Source organism: Uloborus diversus, chromosome 1 (assembly GCF_026930045.1).
Source record: "Uloborus diversus isolate 005 chromosome 1, Udiv.v.3.1, whole genome shotgun sequence".
NCBI lineage: Eukaryota > Metazoa > Arthropoda > Arachnida > Araneae > Uloboridae > Uloborus > Uloborus diversus.
The window spans coordinates 10398137-10420966 of NC_072731.1; the positions used below are offsets into that span (position 1 = coordinate 10398137).

Genomic DNA, 22830 nt, shown 5'->3' on the forward strand with positions numbered 1-22830 from the left:
ACTCTTAAAACTTATTAGTCTGTCTTTAATGATGTAAAAGGAGGGAGGGGGAGGTTTAAAAAAAAATCAAAAATTTGGAGTCTTAAAAACACTAATTTAGGCAATCTTTGGTGAATTTATGAGAGATGGTTTTGGTGTTTTAACATCAAAATGTTTTGTAGCTGATGTTTTAAAAACTATTTGAGGCTATAATTAAATGGACTTGAGTGAAATGGCATTTGGGACCCTCTCCCGAAAAGTGTTTCAGGGTGGCGACAGATCAGGGAGATCAGGGAAAAGTCAGGGAACTTTATTAATCAGGGAAAAGTCAGGGAAATATCAGGGAATTTTGAAAAAATTACAAAAAATCAGGGAAAATTACTTTTTGGAGGAAAAAAAATTTTTTTTGCTTTTCAAAATTAAGTACTCTTAATTCTCTACGCATTTTCCGCCAATTATCTGTTCAAAAAAAATGTAAAATTAATGAGGTGCGATTATACACTGCCGCATATTTGTGCATCTTTTTTCCTCAACGTCAAAGTATTGAATCTTACTTATTAACCACAGGATGAACTTCCTAAGATTGTTTTTGTGTCTGTTAGGTTGTTTATTTTACCTAGCTTGAAATTTCCTTTTACGCTTTCGATGCTACATAAAATAAACAACCATACAGGCAAAGAGGAAGCCTTCAATTATGCCTTAGCTCCTTTGCCTTTATTCCATTGTTTTGAAGTAATTAGCGTACTCTAATCACGATTTCAAGACGAAAGCTTTGGTTTTTGAATTAATACTATAAAAGCTTAAAAGTTATTACTTCTTCGCATTTTTAATTTAATTGCTAAAATTGAACTTTCAATTTAAAAAACTTTGTTTTTTGCTTTTATACTATTTGTTGTCACCGCAGATTATAAAGGTTTTCTTTTCTTCAGACTTTAGTGATTCTTTAATTTTATAACCAAGTTGTATTCTTTTATATATTTTAAAATTAACTAATTGCTTTTTTTTTTCTTTTCTTTCCCTTGCATTTCAAAGTTTATTACAAAAGCAATCTAAGATTTTTTTTCTCGTTACATACTGAAATCATTTGAAATAGAGTTAACTTGTGTACTTAAGTAAATATCTTTATTTTTTTTATTGTTAAAATACTGTATTCATTCATTAAAACCCATGTTCTTGATTAGAGAAAAGCTCCCTATGAATGGTTGTCAAATGGTTTCTTCTGTTTTGCATAAATATGTCAATTCGTTATAAAAGAATAACTACATCTATTCTTTCACTATTACTTATTATTCTTGCAACAATTATTATACTGTTTGAAAACTTAGTTCAAAATAATTTCAATTACTTTTTAGTTCTATCATAAATACACATGTTTTTAAAAGTAATTTTAATAGTTTCTTAAAATTCTTATGCTAAGTGGTTTCTGGAAGTAAAGATTTTTTTTCTTTTTTAATTTTCTATAATCTTTCCATGTATAAAAATTTAATATGCTGTTTTGTAGGTTGTTCCCCCCCCCCCCCCCCCCCCCAAAAAAAAAATTGTCTTTTTTTTTAACCATTTTATTAAAAAAAAGTAGCATCTTTTTAAAATATATCTTTAGTTCAACAACTTTACACAACTTAAACGTTTGAAATACTGCATTTTATATAATATGCAATGGATTTCAAGTAAAGCAAAGAAAGAAAACCATTATCATTGGTAACGTAAATCAGGGAAATTTGGTGAACTTAATCAGGGAAAAGTCAGGGAACTTTTTTTCACAGTTCCTGTCGCCACCCTGTGTTTGCAATTGAAGTCTTAAAACTTTTAAGCTGTCTTTGGGAATGTCAAGAGGGAGGGAAGGGGCTCTCTTTAGGCGAAATTCCGACACTGGAGTCTTAAAAGAGCAACTTTAGACTGTCTTGGGGGTTCGGGGTTCCCCTTTCCCAAAAAATATTCAAAGCTGAAGTATTCAGAACTCAGTTTTAGGTAATCTTTAAAAGACTTAAGAAGAGGGAATTCAAAGGTTTTCTCTCAATAAGTTTTAATATTTTCGTTTCTGAAATTTTAAGAGCTTTGTTTTGGGCTATCTTTGGATGACTTAAGGAGGAAGGGTGTAGGAAGGTTCTTTCAAAAAGTTTCCAAAATTAAAGTATCAAAACTTTTAGGCTGTCATAAGTCATGTTTATAGGTAAGAGGGGTATTATTCCTACAAAACAATTTAGAAACTGAAGCCTTAAAAATTGAAATTTAGGACGTTTGTGGTGAACTCAGAGGAAGGATTTCGGGAGTTCTCTTCAGAAAATGTTTTGATGCTGAAAATTTAAAGGAATATTGGAAAGGATACCTTGTTTAAAAAATATATCTACTTCACTGAAGCGATTTTTTATTGCTAATTTCAACACCTGCTATCTTATAAAAGAATTCTTTTTCAAATGAAGACTGTGTGGGGGAATGGTGCCAATTCATTATCATTAGTCGGCCATACCCTTCCCCCACCTTTCCTTCATTTCTGGTTTGTTGGCGCTACCTTATGTAGGACATTCCGATCAGAACTGATTTAAGTTGCAAAAGTTAAAACCTTATGTCCTAAGCAATTTTATTGCTGCAATAAAAATGTTTACAATCGGCAAAAACTAATGGTGCGGCGCTGCGAACGCTTTTACCCCTAACATTATCCAATATCGTCTAAAATTGCATTTTTGGAACTTCAATTTCGAAATATTGCCGAAGGAGGGTTCCTGAACTCCATACCTTCCATAGTGCATTCAAAAAGCTTATAAACGTTATGAAAGATGGAGTACAATTTCATTTTTAAAACATCGATTTCTGGGAGAGCCCAGAGCACCCCCCCCCCCCCCTCCCTTTCTCTAATATTTTTGAAAACTGCCCAATATTATTATTTTGGGACTATGAGTTTGAAATAATTGATGTAAGAGTTCCTGAACCCCTCCTTTCCCAAAACTTTACCAAAATGGCCTACCATAGCGTTTTTTGGATTTCAATTTGAAAAATTTCTGGGGAGAGTCCCCCAGACCCCCCCCCCTCCACTTATTGCTGGATTTTAGATTTTTTCTAATTATGATGTCAAAACGCTTAAATATTACAATTTAAAGGCTTAAAATTTAAATTGAAAAAACAGATTCCAAACCTGGCATTGTAAAATCTACAACATTAATACACATAAATTTTTCCTTAAGCCTGCATGCGGACAGGGGGGGGGGGAGCTGAAAATATTTTCCGTCTTGAACACATCACCAAACTTGCATCCATGGCGAGAACTGCAATAAATATTTAACCCATTACCATAGAGCAAGAAGAAAGCCTGCTTTTTGTGATGAAATTTCCAACTGTGATATGTCAATTGAGAATATGTGAAACGTAGAGAGAGAGAGAGTGAAGCCTTATTTCTTGAAAACAACGATTTTAGGTCCCGTGATATATTTTAAAGTAAAGTACTGGAAGGTTCACGCAAAACGAGTGTTCTGATCGGCTAGATTACAGTAACGTGGTGACTTGGCAACTTTGGCTATAAACAATAGAGTTGCGTGATCATTTTTTTACATTTTGAAGCTACTGTTAATGCAATTTATTGTATTTTTCCTTTATTTTGGCGAAATAGTTCAAATTGCAAACAGTTGTTTTTCGTTTTTAAAGAGTTTTTAGTCATTTTAGTTGAAGAATGTGTTTATTTTACATCGGGAGTGGGGGGAGGGTGGGTGATTTTTGCAATTTCAGACAATTGTTTTTACTTTTAATCATTTTTTAAACGATTTACTTTCGATTGTTTTATTCTTTTTCATATGGGGGATGTTGCAGCAGGATTTCCTGTTTGTTCTAGATGGGTAGTTAATTTTTTACACTTAATATGCGAGGACGCTTTTATCCTTTGAGAGGGCTGAAGGAACAAACCAAGTACCAGAGAAAAAATAGTCAATAAAAGAACTGCTCAGTGAGCATTAGATAAATCAAGTTGTAATAAATATACGCATTCTGACACCAAGCAGCTTAAAACATTTTCTTTTTACTTATTTTTTCAACAAAACGGTTCAAACACTTGATAGTTTATTGAAATTTTTTAGCTTTTCAATTTACAAAGTTTGAACAGAACAACTTCTGTTGGTTCCTCTAGTAAAGTTATAATTTCTATTCATTCATTCATTTTTTTTAAATAGTTAGAGTATGTATGATACATTTTTATAAATTTTAATAAGCATTTTTGTTTAAATTATCGTGGACAGGTCTTTGAGCAGGGGCAGACTGGCCTATGGGCCGATGCGCCCTCAAGCGCCTACTGCGTGCCTCTTCGTTTTTTTTTTACACCCTCAAATTTGTGTGACTTTGTTTCTTTTTTTCTTTCATTTTTTTATGCTCTTGAACCTTTGCACCTTCGTTGTTTTACGCCCTGGAACCGGTTCGCCTTCTGTTTTCTTTTCCACCATTGAACTCTTTTTATTCTGCATTTTATTTTATTTACGCTCTAGAGTGTGTGTGGCTTCATTTTTTTCCCCCTTTCTTCTCTTCATTTTCTTAAGCCCTTGAACCTGTGTGTCATCTTCGTTTTTTTGCCCCCTAAAACCTGTACGCCTTTAGGGGTTTTTTTTTTCTGCCCATAAACCTCAGCTCCTTTTTTTTTCTTTCTTTTGCTACATCAGACCTACGGTTTCGTTTTTTTTTTTGTTCGCCCTCGAACCTGTGCTCCTTCTCTCATTTTCATTTTCTTGCACTCTTGAACCTGTTTTTAAATTTTATTTTATTGAATATTTGTGGGCGCAAAGCCTCGCCCTGTGCAACTTTTTTTTTTTTTTTTTTTCGCCCTTTGATAAATGTTGGCATCCTCTTGGGGGACCCAGTCCACCCAGCCCTGTCTTTAAAGTGCAGTAAATTTTATTTATAGGTCCGGTACCGGTCCCATTGACTAGTTATTGAAAATCCCAGAAAGTTAAATCACTAATAACCTTTCCAGAATTTTTTTTTTTTTTTTTTTTTTTTTGGTAGCCTTGAATCCTTGACTACAATTCTGAAACAAAGAAGCGTGAAAAAAAGCTTCTGTGAATCGTAAATGTGGTTTTTTTTTTTTTTTTAACTTTTCTTTTTTCTGGAAAAAAAAAACAACTTTTATTTGAAGACCGTTAAAACATGCTATTTTTTACAAACCGGCGAGGTTTTCCCTCTTCTCCCCCACCCCTTTTGTAGGAAAAATTTTTCGTCTCGGGGACATGTGAAATTTTTTTGTGAACGCCTGAAATGTTTTCATTTTTTTTACAAAATAATAATTATTATAAATGAAGTAATAAATATACAAATAAAACTTTATTTGTTCCTGAAGAACAGTTACAAAAAAAGTAATTACAGTAGTATTCATAGATAAACAGCATTGCCAAACCAATCATGGAAAACTACTAAAAATAACCTCAAAATCCAAGTAAAAGATGTGGTATACGATAATTATGATGGTGTTTTCTTTCTTTTTTTCAATATTTTTTTTTCCTTTATTTTGAAAGGAGAATTTTTTTTACGCAAACGAGCAAGAATCTCTAAGAGTCGGTCAAAACTTTCTGCGGATCGGTGCCGTGTTGGTTTGCCGGACCACTGGATTGCTGCTGTTACAGGGCTGTAGCTAGCCACTGATATAAGGTAGGGCAATCAACTTGGATTGCAGGGCACTCCGAAAAATGATATAATAATTCCACCCGGAAAAAAAAATGTATTTACCTTGTTTTTTTATGACATTTAGCCATAATATTCACTGATTTACATCAGCAGGAATTTGAAAAAAACTTATTTTTTCCTTATTTTTATATCGAAAAGTGCAAAAAGGTATACAACAGGTCGGAGGCATTATTAAAATGATTACATTTCAAAAAAAAGAAAGAAAACCGCACTAATCTTTAAAGCGCTTCGATATACTAAAGAAAAAAAATACACATAAAAAAATTTCACAAGAGATTTAATTCGAGCAAACGATTATAACCAAAATGCAAATGATGAAAACAATTCTAAATATCAGACGATATATACGCAGGCAGATGTTTGAATTGTTTGGATTCATCGTCATAGAACGCCATCCTAGTAATTGCCGCCAGGTAGCGTTGTTTGTTTACTGGTAGAGGAAATCTTTTTGAGGCAAAGTTGTTAGGCATTTAGTATATAGGAGGCGTTGCTAATAATAGAATTGAGTAAAACAGCTAATGCTAATTTAACTCCAATAAAATTGAGGAAAATATTTAATGAAATATTATATATTATAATGAAATAAACCTTAATTTTAAATCTTCATATTGCAATAACAATTTAAAAAAAGAATGATTTGAGGATGCATTTAATATTTTGAAGACTTTAGTTTGTGGTGATGGAAAATATCGGATATACATCAAAATATTGGATATTTTTGATATTTTCCAAAATATCATGAAAATTTTGAACCCTGCCTCTTCTGATTGTCTAGAAGTCCTTCATCTTCAAATAATTCGACCTCTGTGTGTTATTTTAGGAAAAATTCTTTTGTGCGTGTTTGTTTCTTTTGCATTGTGTGTACTATTATTATATTTGTTTTTAGCTAGTTGTAATTTCTTTCTGAGAAATGATACTTTTCCAAAATTAACATTTTCTTTTGAGAAGGAGAGCTTTGTGTTTGATTTTTATTATTAGCCCTTTGGTACGATAAACTTGAATAAATTGGATCTTTTTTGTAAATATATGAAAATATGTTTTAAATGTTTATGCTTAACCTCTATGCAAATTTTCAAAGCACTATGTCAGGGTTGGCAAGGTTTTGGACACTACGGTAAAAACCAGGGTAAAAACCCTGGTTTTTACCGTCTTGTCCAAAACCCTTGTGTCCAAAACTGTCCGAAAGTGTCCAAAACTATATTTTTTAGAAAAATTTCATTATGTGAGGAAGCATCAAAAACAGAATAAAATGTATTGAAGTAATTTTTTATTTTGAACATTTATTCAATGTAGAACATTCAATTAATTTATGCAGCTGATTTGAATCTAGTTACATAGAAGATTCTTGATCAAAATTTCAATTTCTTCGCATTAGTTTTTTTTTTTTTTTTTTTTTTTTTTGATGATAGCAACCAAATTTCCCTATGTTTATGCATGTGTGCAAATTAAAGCAGGGCTGGCAAGTTTTTTATCATCCTGTTCAAAGCCCTTGTGTCCGAAAGTGTCCAAAACTATTTCTTGAGAAACTATATTTTGTGAGAAAATATTGAAAATAGAACAAAATGTGCAAAAAAAAAAAATTTTTTTGACTATTTAATATATTCAATGTGAGCAATTAAGTATAAATATATATGTAGTTTATTTATGCAGCTGATTTTAATCTAATTATGTAGAAATTAAATTCTCCATTAAAAATTTCAATTTGTATGCAGGAGTTTTTTTTTTTTTTTTTTTTTCATAAACCAAATTTTTTGACATTTATGAACGTGTGCAAAAGAAAGTGTTCAAAACACAATGCAATAATTGACTTAAATGCAATAAGTTACAATTTTTTGTTTCAGAATTTATTGAAAACATATGATCTAAAAAAGAGAATAACACAAGTTTTACAATATAAGTGTTTAATCATCAATTTCTTGTTCTTTAATCTATGATTTAAAAAATAATTTTCGTTAAAACATCATATAAAACTTATTTGCAAAAATCATTTTAAAAATTAAGCTTTTTTTTCTCACCTAAATATTGCACACATTTAATAACATTCCTTTCAATTATAAATGGAACTGAAATTAGTTGTCTTGGTAGTGTTTTGAATTTCCTCTCATAACTCTTCCAACTGTTACATAAGGAAGATTTTATGCAGTAGTTTTATTGCCAATTTTTTCAAGTGAAATATTTTTAAAATTACATTTTAGAAAAAAATATTATATAAACTCATTAATTAAACCTTGGTTATGTCTATATTTATTCATTATGAATACTGCAGTCAATACAACTTGATTAGATTACACCCCTTTAACTCTATCATAGTTTTGGACAGTTTATGACAGTTTCGGACACTTTTGGACAGTTTTAGACAGTTTTGGACGGTAAAAACCACCTGTCCTGTCCTAAACTAGTTTTGGACAGTCCAAAACCCAACCCTGCACTATGTACTTTCTAAATATTATCTTGCCAAGTATAAAGCGAGATATGACAAAAAACCAATACCAGTGACAACAAATTTTCATTTGTGTTACTAACAAGAAAAAGTTTTTTGCCAAAATTCAGTACAGTTGAGACAAATATGTAAAGAAAATATCATAATACTGCAATTGATGGTTGGAATAAATTATTCATAGAACAGATACACTCTAAATTAACGTTCACAAAATGGAAAGTGAGTGATTCGGGAAATAGAAAAAATACAAACATGATGCACAAAAATGCGATTCATTTCATCTAATAATGAAAAATACCATTTTGCAATCTTTCTGCTACTTTTGTTTAAGTATATTCTATTAGCTCCTGCTTTTGAAGCTAAATTTTTGCATCAATGTATTGATTTTGGTTCTGTATCATGGAAAAAATATGTGCATTTAAAATATAGATATTTAAGAAGTTAAATTAAAAATTCTTTAATTGAAGCTAAAGTGAAGCACCGTTTATGTGTTTTTATCAATTATACGTTTTTAAAATTGGTCCCTGCAAAGTCTAATACACATTAACCTATACCTATTATATGTTTTTTCGTTTGTACGTTTTTTTCATATAGTCCCTTCAAAAACGTATAAAGGGTACTTCACTGTATTTATTGATTTTAGCTAATACCGAAAATACCAGTGTTTTACCTCAGCAAATAACGGTATTACAAAATTTCAAAATTGCTCAAAATACCGGTATTTGGTATACCGGTATTGCAGTCCCTACTCCCAATGTCTGTGGCATTTTTATGATGATATATAAACTTCTTGCTTTTTCAATAGAAATAAATTTTAGTGCAAGATTAATCTTTTTGTTTAGTTTTAACTTTTTAAAATTTCAGTTAAATTGAATGGAGGTCGTCATGTTGTTGGAGTTCTACGAGGTTTTGATCCATTTATGAATCTGGTCCTTGATGATGCCGTTGAGCAGCAGAAGAATGGAGAGAACAATGAAATTGGAATGATTGTAAGTTTCTTTTGTATTCTGTTTTGAATGAACAAAAAATGTTTAGTATAGTGGGAAATGCATAGCAGATTGGCCATTCAGTGTTCATGGCTTTTTCGTCTGATTTTGTTCTTTAAAATGTCTGTCTTTTTTTTATTATGTTTCTTATATTAATTTTTTTTTCCAAATTTGCTTCTTGGCAAGCATTTGCAACTAAGAATTGTTTTCGAGTTTTTACTCTTTGTGGGACTCACTTGATCAGCTGAAGGAGTTCCTGATGTGATGAGACCAGGGCTTGAGGTTTTTGAAAAAAACTAGTAGCCAGCAGAAAATTCTGGTAGCCAGCAAAAAAATCCCCCCCCCCCTCCCCGCTTTCAAATTCTTCAATTTTTAAGCTACATTTCTGTTACTTTAAAAAATACATGAAAATCATATACTTACAACTTGAAATGACATAAACTGGCAGGGAATTAAATGTATGAAGCAAAAAAAAGGGAGATGCAAACAAGTTTTAAGTTTCTCTTGAATTCTTCCTCCAGTCATTGGTTTGTTTGCTGCTTTTTTTGTCATATGTCCTTGTGTTTGTCTTGATTTTGTGGATTTGAAAAACCATTTGTCCATAGCTCTTTGCGGGTTAAAGTCTTGAATTGAAGGACCATTCATGTGAACCATCAGAAGGTCCTTCAGTATTGATGCTTCCATTGTGGACCGCAGATCTGTTTTAATTAAGTTCATGTGACTAAAACCACGTTCACAAGATAATGTTGAAGTTGGTAGAACAGCATTGATTTCAAAGAAGTGGCTAAGATGAGGAAATCGTTTGTAATTCAAAAGTATATTTTGTTGCAACTCTTCTATTTTTAATCCTTGTCCCAACACTTTAAATTCTTACCATTCTTTAAATTCATACCATTCTTTTATAATGAATTCAGATTTATTTCATATGGAATTCCATTGTGGATGAAAAGATGTTTTTGGAAGTGCTTGGCAAGAACTGTGATTTCTGTTTCCCCGAAATTTTCTAAATTTTCTATCGGCCAAGTAAAGGTGTCAAACACTGAGGTAGCTTTTTTCAGTTCAGTATCATCATCTACATATCGTTCCTGCAGATAAATTATTCCACCATTGATTATTTTCTTCCTATCAGTCTCAAATATTGTGGTATCAACATTACTTAGTTGAATGCCTAAATAATTCCCATTCAATGTAACTGTCTTTAAAGTGATTTTCAAATGAGGCTGAAGTCGATTCTAATTCATGAAGTTCATTTAGAGCATGTTTAACATACAAATTAATTACACAAACCAGACTGGGGAGAAAAAAAAACAGCATGGGAAAAAAATAAACTGAAAAGCTGAAAACATAGTCGCCAGTTAAAAATATTTGGTCGCCAGTGGCGAACGGGCGACCGTGTATCTCGAGCCCTGGATGAGACTATACTACCTATATCACTACGGATTGCCATACCGGACCAAAAATACAATACCAGTATTCGAAACATCCAGGGGCAGATACAGAAAAATCTTTTGGAGGGGGCCAGGGAAATTGAATAGCACTCCCTCGCCCCTGGTAGCAGAAACTGCCAGACGCGAGATGTTGCGTAACAGATTTTTCAGGGGCCTGCAGATAATTTTTACCAAAGAACAAAAAGAAATAAAGAAAAAATAAATAAATAAAAGAATGAAAAAGAAAAACAACTTGTGGCAAACATCGTTTGGAGATAGTGTTTTGACCTGAAAGGGGATGAATGCTTCAGCATTTCAGCTGGAAACATAGTCGCCATATTTGGTCATTCACAAAATCGAGGTTGATAAGATGCTTCAGTGCCTAAGTTTTGAAAAACAAAGCAGAATTGGATGTTTTATGTACCCAAAACTAATGAAAATAACTTTTTTTTTTATAATTTACTTGAGAAATGAAAAATTTTATATATAAAATTTCACCTTATCCTCATTGCTTTAGGCACAAAAGTGGCTAAAAACTTTTCAACTAAAGTGTATTTTCATGAGGATTTTTATATTTAAATTATTTTTTGCTATAAATTCAGAAATTTATATCTTAATTTTTGGCATAGTCGCCATATTTGGTCATTCCCAAGATATTGGTATGACAGACTCTTTAATTGCCTACGTTTTCATAAACGGAATTGGATGCTTATTGCAATGCAAACTATTGAAAATTATGCAAAATGTGCCATTTTTTTTGGATAATTCTTAATTTTTGTCTTGAAAATGCAAAATTTTATCTTTAGAATATTATCTTATCTTCATTGCTTTAGTGGCTAATGTGCTGAAAAGTGACTATTTCATCTAAATTGTAGTTTTAAGGATTTTGATATAACAAATTCAAAAACAGCATTATGTCAGCATGAATTTTTCGCGTAGACGCCATGTTTGGTCATACGCAAAATGGCAATAGATGAGCCTATTACTTGCTTAAGTTTCCAAAAGCAGAATTGAATTTCTACCTCAACACAAACTGTTGAAGATAACATAAAATGTACAATAAAGCATATTAATTATTATCTGCACAATTGTATTTGATCCTCATTGCTTTGGAAGCTTTGCTATAAACATTCATCTAAAATGCAGTTTCAAGCCAACTTCTCTCTTATTTATTTATTCATTTTAAAAATATTAAAAACTTTTTTTAGCTTAAATTTTCCATACTTAAATAAATATGTATTGAATAATTGTTTTTCATAGTGGGCAGAGTTCTATTTATTTTTATGAAAGTAGTGAAAACTGCTTCCCCCCCCTCCCCCCTTTTTAATTATAACTCGGCAACTGTGGTGGCCGCGGGTCTAGTGGCCTCTGGTCAATTGGACTTGTGTATTTTATGTAAACTTAAAATAAAACTAATAATAATGCTGCAAATTATTTTCAACTGCCCAAAATAGTGTCTCAGACTGGCTAGAAAGTTTCTGCTACTGAGCCCTCGCCACATATGTTTCATAACAAAGTTTTCTTTATTTTTTAATGTTTTTATTTTTTTAATATTCTTTTTTAGGATCCCTTCAGGCTAATGATCTACTTCTAAGTACATAAATATTATGCACTAATATACTTTAAATGTGGACGTAAAACGTCTTTAACGTTTCAATCCAATTAAATATTAAACCAATTTTTTTGTCACTGATATGCTGTACAATGAGCTGTTTTAATTAGGAACATTGTCATAATGCTTAAAATACACCACCAGCTCAGTTATTCCATCCGAGGACTGCAGTTTCGTGCTTTTTAGCACTCATCAGCCCAGAATAGGAATGACATGAGCTTTAAGCGAAAAACCTCTTAAAGAAGCCAAACAAACTGGTAGCTAATGCAGAATTAGCAAACCAGATGAGCATTAGCTACCAGTTGGTTTGGCTCTCTTGGCTCCCTTAAGAGGTTTTTCGCCTCCAGCTCATGTGATTCTTATTCCAGGCTGATGAGTGCTAAAAAGCACGAAACTGCAGTTCTCGGATGGAATAAATGAGCTGGTGGTGTATTTTAAGTATTTCTGCCTTAGCCCTGGCTTTAGGGCGGTAACTTACTTCAAAATTATCATAATGTTTATAACTCGAGGGAAAAGGTTGTTCAATAAACCCATACCTTATTTGACTTTTTATAAATTGTTTTATATTTTAACTATAAAATATTATTTTATTAAGAAAATCATAACTATTAAACATAAGTTTTATTGAAGAATTCAGGACTATTTCTGTGTGAATGTCAAAGTAGTTGCTGATTTGTTTTTGAAGCCGTGATACAGTTGTTGAGACATGCCATTTTCATTAATATCATGATTTTCTCAAGAAATTACCATATGATTTCTTTTATTTTGTATTTTTAATAAGCTGAATAAGAAATTTATTATTTCGCAAATAGCTTCCTGGATCAAAATAACTCTTTTAGGCACGCATAAACATTTTTTGAAGAATGTTAATTAGTGATTCCATCAAAGAGGAATTAATGTACGAATTGCGATATTTTGTTCCCTTGAATTCGAAACCAGTGAGTTAAATGTATGAATGTATTCTGCCACTCAGGACCTCTGACTCCAGTATCACTTTTTTAGCAAGCAAAAGAGAGCTTTTACTCTCTGACTCCAGTATCACTTTTTTAGCAAGCAAAAAAGAGCTTTTACTCTCTGACTCCAGTATCACTTTTTAGCAAACAAAAAAGCTTTTACTCAAAATATGCTCTGTGTGTTTTGTGTTCTTTTTAATTAACTATATAAAAAATGCTATATATAAGTCAATTAAAAATAATTAATAAAATAGTTAAATAAATTCATCCTTTTGGTGCCACCCCCCCCCCCCCCCTAAAATTCCCTGCTGGAAATATCTCAAAAAAATAGCAAAGACATGTTATTTTGTTGTCATTATTCATAATTTTGTTAAAATACATATGAAAATATAATTTGAACAAATGTTCAAATAAAAAATTAATATAAGTAAGAAACATAAAGCATCTATTGAATTGTCACTAAGCCTGTATCTCATTTAGGCGCACAAATTTCTTGAAGTTGAAAATAATTTTTCTGAGTTCACGCTGGTCGGTGGCACTGTTAATAATGTTCAATACACCTCCTTCAACTGCGTCAGTAGTCCTTCATCTTCCAGTAATTTGATTCTTGCATGCTGATTTTAGATACATCTCCTTTTTTTTTTTTTTTTTGTATGCATTTCTTTTGTATTGCGTATGGTATTTTTTTATATTTGTATCAAGGTTGGGTTTTGAACTGTCCAAAACTGATTTAGGACAGGGCAGGTGGTTGTCACCATCCAAAAGTGTCCGGAAGTGTATTAAACTGTCCAAAAGTATGCTAAAGCTAAAATGTGTGTAATCTGATCAATTCATATTTACTGCAATATTTGTAATGAATAAATATTAATAAGTATTAATGTATAAGGGTTTGATAATACTTTTCTCCGAGATGTTCATTTAAAAACATTTTTCTTTAAAAAATTGCCAATAATTCTATTACCTAAAAACTTCCTTATATAACAGTTGTTAGTTATGAAAGGAAATTCACAAAACTACCAAGACAACTAATTTCAGTTCCATAACTCAAAGGAATGTTATTAAATGTGTAATATTTGGATGCAAGAAAAAGCTTAATTTGTTTAATGGTTTTTGCTTATAAGTTTTGCATGATGTTTCAACAAATTCTTTTTTTCTATACATATAATAAAATAAGATGTTTGTGTGTGTGTGGCGCGCATCCCGGGAAAACGGTAAGGCCTAGAAAGATGAAATTTGGTATACAGGTGTAGTTTTTGCTGAAGTTGTGCACCTCGGGCTTCGATTTTTGACATTTTAATTAGAAAAAAAGTTATTTAATGTTTTATGTGATTTTTAGCACTTTTTAGTACTTTTAACCTCACAGACCCCGAACCAATCGCGCCAGACAAATATTTTTGGTACTATAGTGTCGGAAATTTAATTTTAAATACGATGAACAAAAAAATTTTGAAGATAGAGCAATTTTTGTATTTTTTATGAATTTTTGAAAAAACCTTTAATTTGCATGTTTTCCTGTGTTTTATTTTTTTCTAATATCATCCTGCGAGAAGTATCAAAGCCTCATTTCTGAAATTTAAGTAGGTAATAGTAAAAACATTTCGCCCTCTTCAGAAGAAAAAAGTTCTTAAAAATACGCTTTTTTTTTTTCTAACAATTTTTTTAATGCTGAACACATCATGTCCTTTCACGCATCAGTCGAAAAAAGCGTTCTTCAATCTTTTATGCCTGTGACGTCACTACTTGGGTTTCGATTCGATATTTACAATGAAATCTTAATCGCAAGCAATGTTAATCTTTTTCTTTTTTTACTATACTAGCCGCCTGCGACGACCAGCTGGTCGGCCTTTTTACGCCATTTACCTTTTCACGCCAGGGGTGCCGCCTTCGGCGGCTGCTTAAACAATTTAGCGACGACATTAATCAATGTTTTTCTCTATAAATCAGTATTATCATTCGTTTTTTTACGCCAATGTTGCCGCCTTCGGCGGCTGCTTAAATAAATTTCGTGGCGGTGTCAATCAATCTATATCTATCTATATCATTAATAATTTGAATAAAATATTTTCTAGATCTGTCTCCAGTTTCGTCGTTTGGAATATTTTTAAAGGAGGGGGAGGGGAGACACAAACGTACTCTTCATGCAAATTTTGTCGAAAAATAACAAAAAGCACTTCCACTTTTATGTGAAAGCATTGTTTTTTCAAAGTCATTGTGTATGTGGGGGCGGGAGGGGGGCATTGACACCCAATGTGCAAGCAGCCACCTACGGCGGCTGTTTGGCTAACTTGTCATTTACCTTTTTACTTCAAGTTTGCCGCCTTCGGCGGTTGTTTAAATAAATTTGGCAGCAGTATTAATCAATCCACTTCGTATCTTTTTTTTTTTTTTTTGTGCCTCTTCACATTTTTACGCCAAGATTGCCGCCTTCGGCGGCTATCTACCTTTACAATCTATCTCTACATTTTTTTTATCCATCTCTATTTATTTTCACCTCTTCGCCCATTTCCTAATAAAAACAAAGAACACTCAAAAAACCGCTTTTTTTTTATTTAAGTAGAGCAAAAAAAAAAGCTCAAATTCCCCGTAGTGTGCAAAAAGTAGCGTTTGACAAAGATAAAAAAAATCTCGCTGTTTCTATTGAAATAATGCGCCCAACTATGAAATGTAACGTAATATAGATACTGCGAAAGGTCCAGCTTGGGTGGGGGGGATGGTAAAAGAAATAAATGCAATCCCTAAATAAAACAAAAAAAAGGAAAGAAAAAAAGCAAGCGCTGCCGAAAAAACACGTGGTCATCACGTCAGAAAATGTAGAAGTAAGCTATCTAGTAAAAAAAGAAAAAGATTAACATTGCTTGCGATTAAGATTCCATCGTAAATATCGAACCGAAACCCAAGTAGTGACGTCACAGGCATAAAAGATTGAAGAACGCTTTTTTCGACTGATGCGTGAAAGGACATGATGTGTTCAGCATTAAAAAAATTGTAAAAAAAAAACTATTGCGTATTTTTAAGAACTTTTTTCTTCTGAAGAGGGCGAAATGTTTTTACTATTACCAACTTAAATTTCAGAAATGAGGCTTTGATACTTCTCGCAGGATGATATTAGAAAAAAATAAAACCCAGGAAAACATGCAAATTAAAGATTTTTTTCAAAAATTCATAAAAAATACGAAAATTGCTCTATCTTCAAAATTTTTTTGTTCATCGTATTTAAAATTAAATTTCCGACACTATAGTACCAAAAATATTTGTCTGGCGCAATTGGTTCGGGGTCTGTGAGGTTAAAAGTACTAAAAAGTGCTAAAAATCACATAAAACATTAAATAACTTTTTTTCTAATTAAAATATCAAAAATCGAAGCCCGAGGTGCACAACTTCAGCAAAAACTACACCTGTATACCAAATTTCATCTTTATAGGCCTTACCGTTTTCCCGGGATGTGCGCCACACACACACAAACATCTTATTTTATTATATGTATAGTAAAGTCAAAACAAACAACGTAAGTAGAAGCACAAATTTGTAAATTACAGCAGACACGTGTTTCGGCGTTACAGGGAACGCCTTTTTCAATGCAAAAAATAATGAGCTTATGGATGAAAAGACATCCGACAAAAGCCAAGAACAGATAAGCATGCAGCTTAAAAGATAAAAACAGCGGATTAGCCAAACACCAATGACAAAGTTATAAACCGATCAGGAACCAATAGGAATGCAAGTAAAGGCCAGGAGCTTTCTCTTAGGTACGAACCCAGAAAGAAAGAATTCAATTGGACAAGGATTAAGCCGAAGCTTAAACAAAAAGAAACATGAAATAAAATAAACAGAAACAAAAAATATTCGAAAAAAGGAAAAATAAAGATAAATAGAAGAAAATTGGGGGGGGGGGGGGGGGTTGTCAATCAAGACAAAAAGGTAAAAATAAACAAAGGAAGATAGATAAAAATGAGTGGGAAAAAAGGGGGAGTATTAAAGATATGGTTTTATTTCATGGTTTTCCATTCTGCTTTTCCTTTCTTGCGGTTCACGGTTACTGACAATTTCTTTTCTTTTTGTTTAAGCTTCGGCTTAATCCTTGTCCAATTGAATTCTTTCTTTCTGGGTTCATACCTAAGAGAAAGCTCCTGGCCTTTACTTGCATTCCTATTGGTTCCTGATCGGTTTATAACTTTGTCATTGGTGTTTGGCTAATCCGCTGTTTTTATCTTTTAAGCTGCATGCTTATCTGTTCTTGGCTTTTGTCGGATGTCTTTTCATCCATAAGCTCATTATTTTTTGCATTGAAAAAGGCGTTCCCTGTAACGCCGAAACACGTGTCTGCTGTAATTTACAAATTTGTGCTTCTACTTACGTTGTTTGTTTTGACTTTACTATTCAGCACAAAGGTATTTATTTATCTTATGTCCTTACTTCTACATTTTCTGACGTGATGACCACGTGTTTTTTTTTGGCAGCGCTTGCTTTTTTTTTTTCTTTTTTTTTGTTTTATTTAGGGATTGCATTTATTTCTTTTTCCATCCCCCCCCCCCCCCCAAGCTGGACCTTTCGCTGTATCTATATTACGTTACATTTCATAGTTGGGCGCATTATTTCAATAAAAACAGCAAGATTTTTATCTTTGTCAAACGCTACTTTTTGCACACTACGGGGAATTTAAGCTTTTTTTTTTTTTTTTTGCTCTACTTAAATAAAAAAAAAGCGGTTTTTTGAGTGTTCTTTGTTTTTATTAGGAAATGGGCAAAGAGGTCAAAATAAATAGAGATGGATAAAAAAATGTAGAGATAGATTGTAAAGGTAGATAGCCGCCGAAGGCGGCAATCTTGGCGTAAAAATGTGAAGAGGCACAAAAAAAAGATAGAGGTGGATTGATTAACACTGCTGCGAAATTTATTTAAACAACCGCCAAAGGCGGCAAACTTGAAGTAAAAAGCTAAATGACAAGCTGCCGTAGGTGGCTGCTTGCACATTGGGTGTCAATGCCCCCTTCCCTCCCCCACATACACAATGACTTTGAAAAAACAATGCTTTCACATAAAAGTGGAAGTGCTTTTTGTTATTTTTCGACAAAATTTGCATGAAGAGTACGTTTGTGTCTCCCCTCCCCATCCTTTAAAAATATTCCAAACGACGAAACTGGAGACAGATCTAGAAAATATTTTATTCAAATTATTAATGATATAGATAGATATAGATTGATTGACACCGCCACGAAATTTATTTAAGCAGCCGCCGAAGGCGGCAACATTGGCGTAAAAAAACGAATGATAATACTGATTTATAGAGAAAAACATTGATTAATGTCGTCGCTAAATTGTTTAAGCAGCCGCCGAAGGCGGCACCCCTGGCGTAAAAAGGCGGACCAGCTAGTCGCCGCAGGCGGCTAGTAATCAATAAATTAAAAAACAATAAATTGGTGATTAAATGCAGTAGACCTTCGTTTTACGCGGGTTAGAGAGCTAAGATTAAAAAGCAATCAATTGGTGATTTAGATTAAGGAGCAAAAAAATTGGTGATTAAATACAGTAGACCCTCGTTTTATGCAGGTTTATTTTACGCGGTTTAAGATTTGACACCTTTATTTTATTTTACGTGGATGAGTTTTGTTTTATGCGGCAAGGCAAGCAGATAAAACTTTCCTCTCTTTCTGAATCCAAACTCCTAAAGATTGCAGATTACACGTAATAAACTGCATTTTGGCGTGCTAATAAGTGAGTTTGAACCACTGGAAATATTTTATGTAATTGGTTCCAAAGCTCTTTCCTGAGGTAAAGTTGTTAAACTCACACAATTCAGTTCTCACTGGAAGAAGAGCTTTTACAAGTGACAAAGGCGGCCAAAACCAAAGAGGATACCGACATCGATGACACAGAACCAAAAATGTTCACATTGAAAATTTTGAGCCATTCCTAGACAATAGAAATGATTTTTCTGATTTGTTAGTAAAGGAAGATTCTATCATGGAAATGACGCAAGTGGTCATGGATGCTGTGAAAAGAATTGCAGAGAAAAATTCTTAATGACTGCCAAAAGACTATCATTGCCAGCTCTTCTTTGTAAACAGAACATGAAATTAATTTTTCTTTATGCATGTTGTGTATAAAAATCGACATAAGTACCTATTAAACTAGCAAAAGTATTGCAACTGAAAGCCGTGCAGCAATTTCTTGTCTCTTTTTCACTGAACTTCCAAAAAAAGATGTCAAGGTCAAACTCAACTTATCAGAACCGCACTATAACGTTTTCTTTCTCAACACCAACCTGTTAATTCTGTGGTATGACTTTTTATTCTAGACTCAAAAAACTTTAGGACTTTTTCTCTTTCATTTTAATTTTGTAACTGCATTAATTGGCATTGAAACTGCTATGTGTCACATGAAGATGTTAATATTTACTGTAAAGACATATTTTATCAATTGTTATTTAATGCATTTTAACTTAACATCAATATATTTTTTTTAAATCTTACCATAGAAAAAAAAAAGCTTTTATTTCCCCCCGTTTTTGCTGAAAGTATTTCACATACAATTGTGTGTATACACACCAATGTATGTGTGCTATATAGGTTTAAAAAATTCCTTGAATTAGAATGTTTATTATTTTTTTAAGTTTGGCATTTTTGGTTTTGAAATTTTAATATATTGAAAAAAAAGGGAATGAAATGGATAAAATGATATATTGTCTAAGGCCATTTTTTCCGGGGTGTTAAAAAATGAACATCCCTGCCTAGCATAGCATTTGCAGTTACTTTTAAATAGCAATGAAAAACATAAATATTTTGTTCATTACTTTGACAACTTGTCATTCTTCTGTGAGGGCAATAAGTTTCAATCTCATCCTCTACACCAGACATTGAAATTTTGAACTCCAGTGTCTTGTGGACTTCTGTCTTGAATGTTTCAAATTTTTTGTGTTGGAGTAATTATTTTTGAGATTATTTCTCTAAATATAAGTTAGGGGAGCTAGAGTCCAAACAAAATTTAGATTTCATATTTTTTCACTCATTATATTTTCGACTCTTCAGTATCTTAACCCTGGACACATTTTGAACATTTTTGCAACTAGCACACTTGCCAACTCTACTGTTTTTAACGGGAGACTCCCGTTTTTTGCCTCCATCTCCCGATTTCCCGTTTTTTACGATTTTCTCCCGTTTTTTCAGTCAATCATCAAAAAGTTTCACTTTCTTCTCAATAGATGGCGCTTCAATCTTTTTGCATCTTGAAAATATTTCAATTATTTTGAAAGTTGGAAGTTATTTTAACATGTGCTACCCTATTCCTACTTGTTATATATATTATTTTCATTATATATTGCTTTTTTTTCCCCCGGATTTTACGGATAAAATTTTGGTAGCTACTTTTCTGGAAGAGACTGGGGAATGTACAGAACTTTAAGCAAATTTACTCATTATTTGGTTTTTCCTTTCCAGTATGTTTTTCTTGCTGCTACCAATTAGCTTACATCTGCAAAAAAACCCATTTCACTTTAAATTTAGTATTTATGTTATTTAAAAGCACAATTAATAATTAGGTTGTGAAGATATGTCGCTGGTGAATCACCTATATACCTCTAGTGGAATCTCCGGGTTTTTTTCTTCGAAGCTTGGCAAGTATGATTTAGGACTAAGGGTTGTGAAAGTAGAACTTTTGAAGGTTAAACAAGGACATGCTGTATAAGTAGGTTTGCCAGACTTCTGAAATGTTCCACCAGGACACCCGAATGCCCCACACACACAGCGTCACTAGTATTCGAAAGGGCACGCACCTGTGACTGATTTTTGTATTGTTTTATAGGGAAATTTATTCTCAATGCTATGAATAAATAGTTACTAGTTATAACATAAGCAGATAAAATTTGAACATTTCACTTCTTCAATGTAAATTATTTACAATTTATTTTAGTAAGAAAAAAACACTTTGAGTGAGGAATAAAAATCTATATATATAAAACGCTTATGCGTGGTGCAAAACGAGCCTTTATTTCTTTCTCTCCGTTGGCAACGACCCGCTTTGTTTACGATCGCTGTTTACAAGTGCTGCAGACAGACTCGCTTCTAGCGTTAGATGTCTAGCATTAGAATTTCGATTTTTGAATGAGTGTTTCGATCACTTGAATATAATTTAAAAAGAAAAGAGCAGTGTGCTTGGGAGTCTTTAGATGAAAGATTTAAACGCTGATCGGTAAGAAATGCTGCCGATAGGATTAGGCGCGCAAACGCACGCCGTTTGCAAATCGAGTGAGTTCTGTAAGTGTTATCAAACATATTTCTAGTATAATCATGCACTTTATCGGAGAATAGAGTTGAAATGACAGTGATAGTAATGGAACTGGAGAAAAATATTATTTTATTTAAAAAAAATGCTAATAATAACACTGATACTTTTCCTCGAATGTCACTTATTTTATCCGATAGTAATGTGCCTTTTAAATTCAAACGTGAGCAATTTCCTGTTAGATTAGCCTTCCCCTAATAACTATAAATAACGCATAGAGTCAAACTTTTGATAAATTTTTAGATTTGACAAAACCACTTTTCAAGATTATATGTAAGGCAGATGACAGATATGTAAGGCATTCAAGAGTCATAGTATCTGAAAACCCAGAAATTTTCTATCGTGTATGCAGAGAAGTATTATGATTTTCTTCTCTTTTTTTTTTTGAAATCCTTTGCAAATTTTAATCTTGATGTCGAAATGTTTTTCCCTTAACCATAGTGCTTACAAAAATTAAAGTTCCCTGCATACGAGAGCTGCAGAGTCGGAGGAAAAATGTCTTACTCTGACTGCAGAATTTTTAGAGACTACGACTCCTTTACCCAAAATTAGTCTCACTCTGGCTGTGACTCCTCAAATATTGGGAGAGCTGCGAATTTTGAGAGAAAATTACTGACTCCGTCTCTTGAGATTTTAAACCTTCGACTCTGACTCCTTTACCATAAAACCAGTCTGACTCCATAGCCCTGCTATAGCTCACCACAAAAAGAAGGTGGACAGTGGCGGATACAGCCGGCGGGCAACCAGGCATTTGCCCGGTGGGCCGGTCATGTTTGGGCCGCTCAGTAGCCCTGTCTACAAACAACAAAATGTAAATACCGATACGTAAATTCTCTAACTTCAGTCTCTCTTAACGAATAGGCTCGAGCGCGCGCCGCGGGTGGAGGGAGCAAGGCCGGCGCAAAAGGATCCGGGGGGGAGATGCTACACCATCTCAGTTTTTCAGAAATGGGGCCGCTAATTTCGTTTTAGTAATGCAATAAAAAACAGGAAAATGTTGGCAGTATTAAAAAGTTAAAATACTTTTGCCCAATAGGGAAGTTTTCGATTTTTCAATTTTATTTTTATATGATAGAGTAACATGTATGAACATCATAGGTGAAAAAAATTTTGCGATACGATAAGTAGGTTTTTTTTTAAATTAATTTTTAAAGTTCAAGCGCTTGTGACGTCAAATGGCATAGGAAGTGACGTCATGCGCTCTTCCGATAGGGGAGAAACCGACGGACGTGCATTCGACTTTGAAAACGAAACGTACTTAAGTACGTTTAACGTTACGTTAAACGTACGTAAAGGTTTATCTCCCTAGCATTTAACTCCTCGAGTTTCTGGAACATTAAACCTCTCATCCTCTCGAAAATATTCGAATATCATCATTGATGTTACTTGAGGAAGACTATTTAGATTGTGCTTTAACAAATCCGGCCTCCATAGTGTGTTCAAAAGGATTATTGAATTTCTAAAAAATAAAAATATCAGCGCGCTCAAAATGTCCCTAGCGAAAA

At 32.9% G+C, this 22830-nt stretch overlaps 1 protein-coding gene across 1 annotated transcript in view; it reads left to right on the top strand.

The window, feature by feature from the left end:
• LOC129234422 (small nuclear ribonucleoprotein G-like) overlaps positions 1-22830 on the top strand; it is a 64720-nt gene that overhangs the window by 35283 nt on the left and 6607 nt on the right. Inside the window, exon 3 of the mRNA XM_054868419.1 lies at positions 8936-9060. Within this exon, the coding sequence (XP_054724394.1) occupies positions 8936-9060 (125 nt within the window). The remainder of the gene's footprint in view (positions 1-8935; positions 9061-22830) is intronic.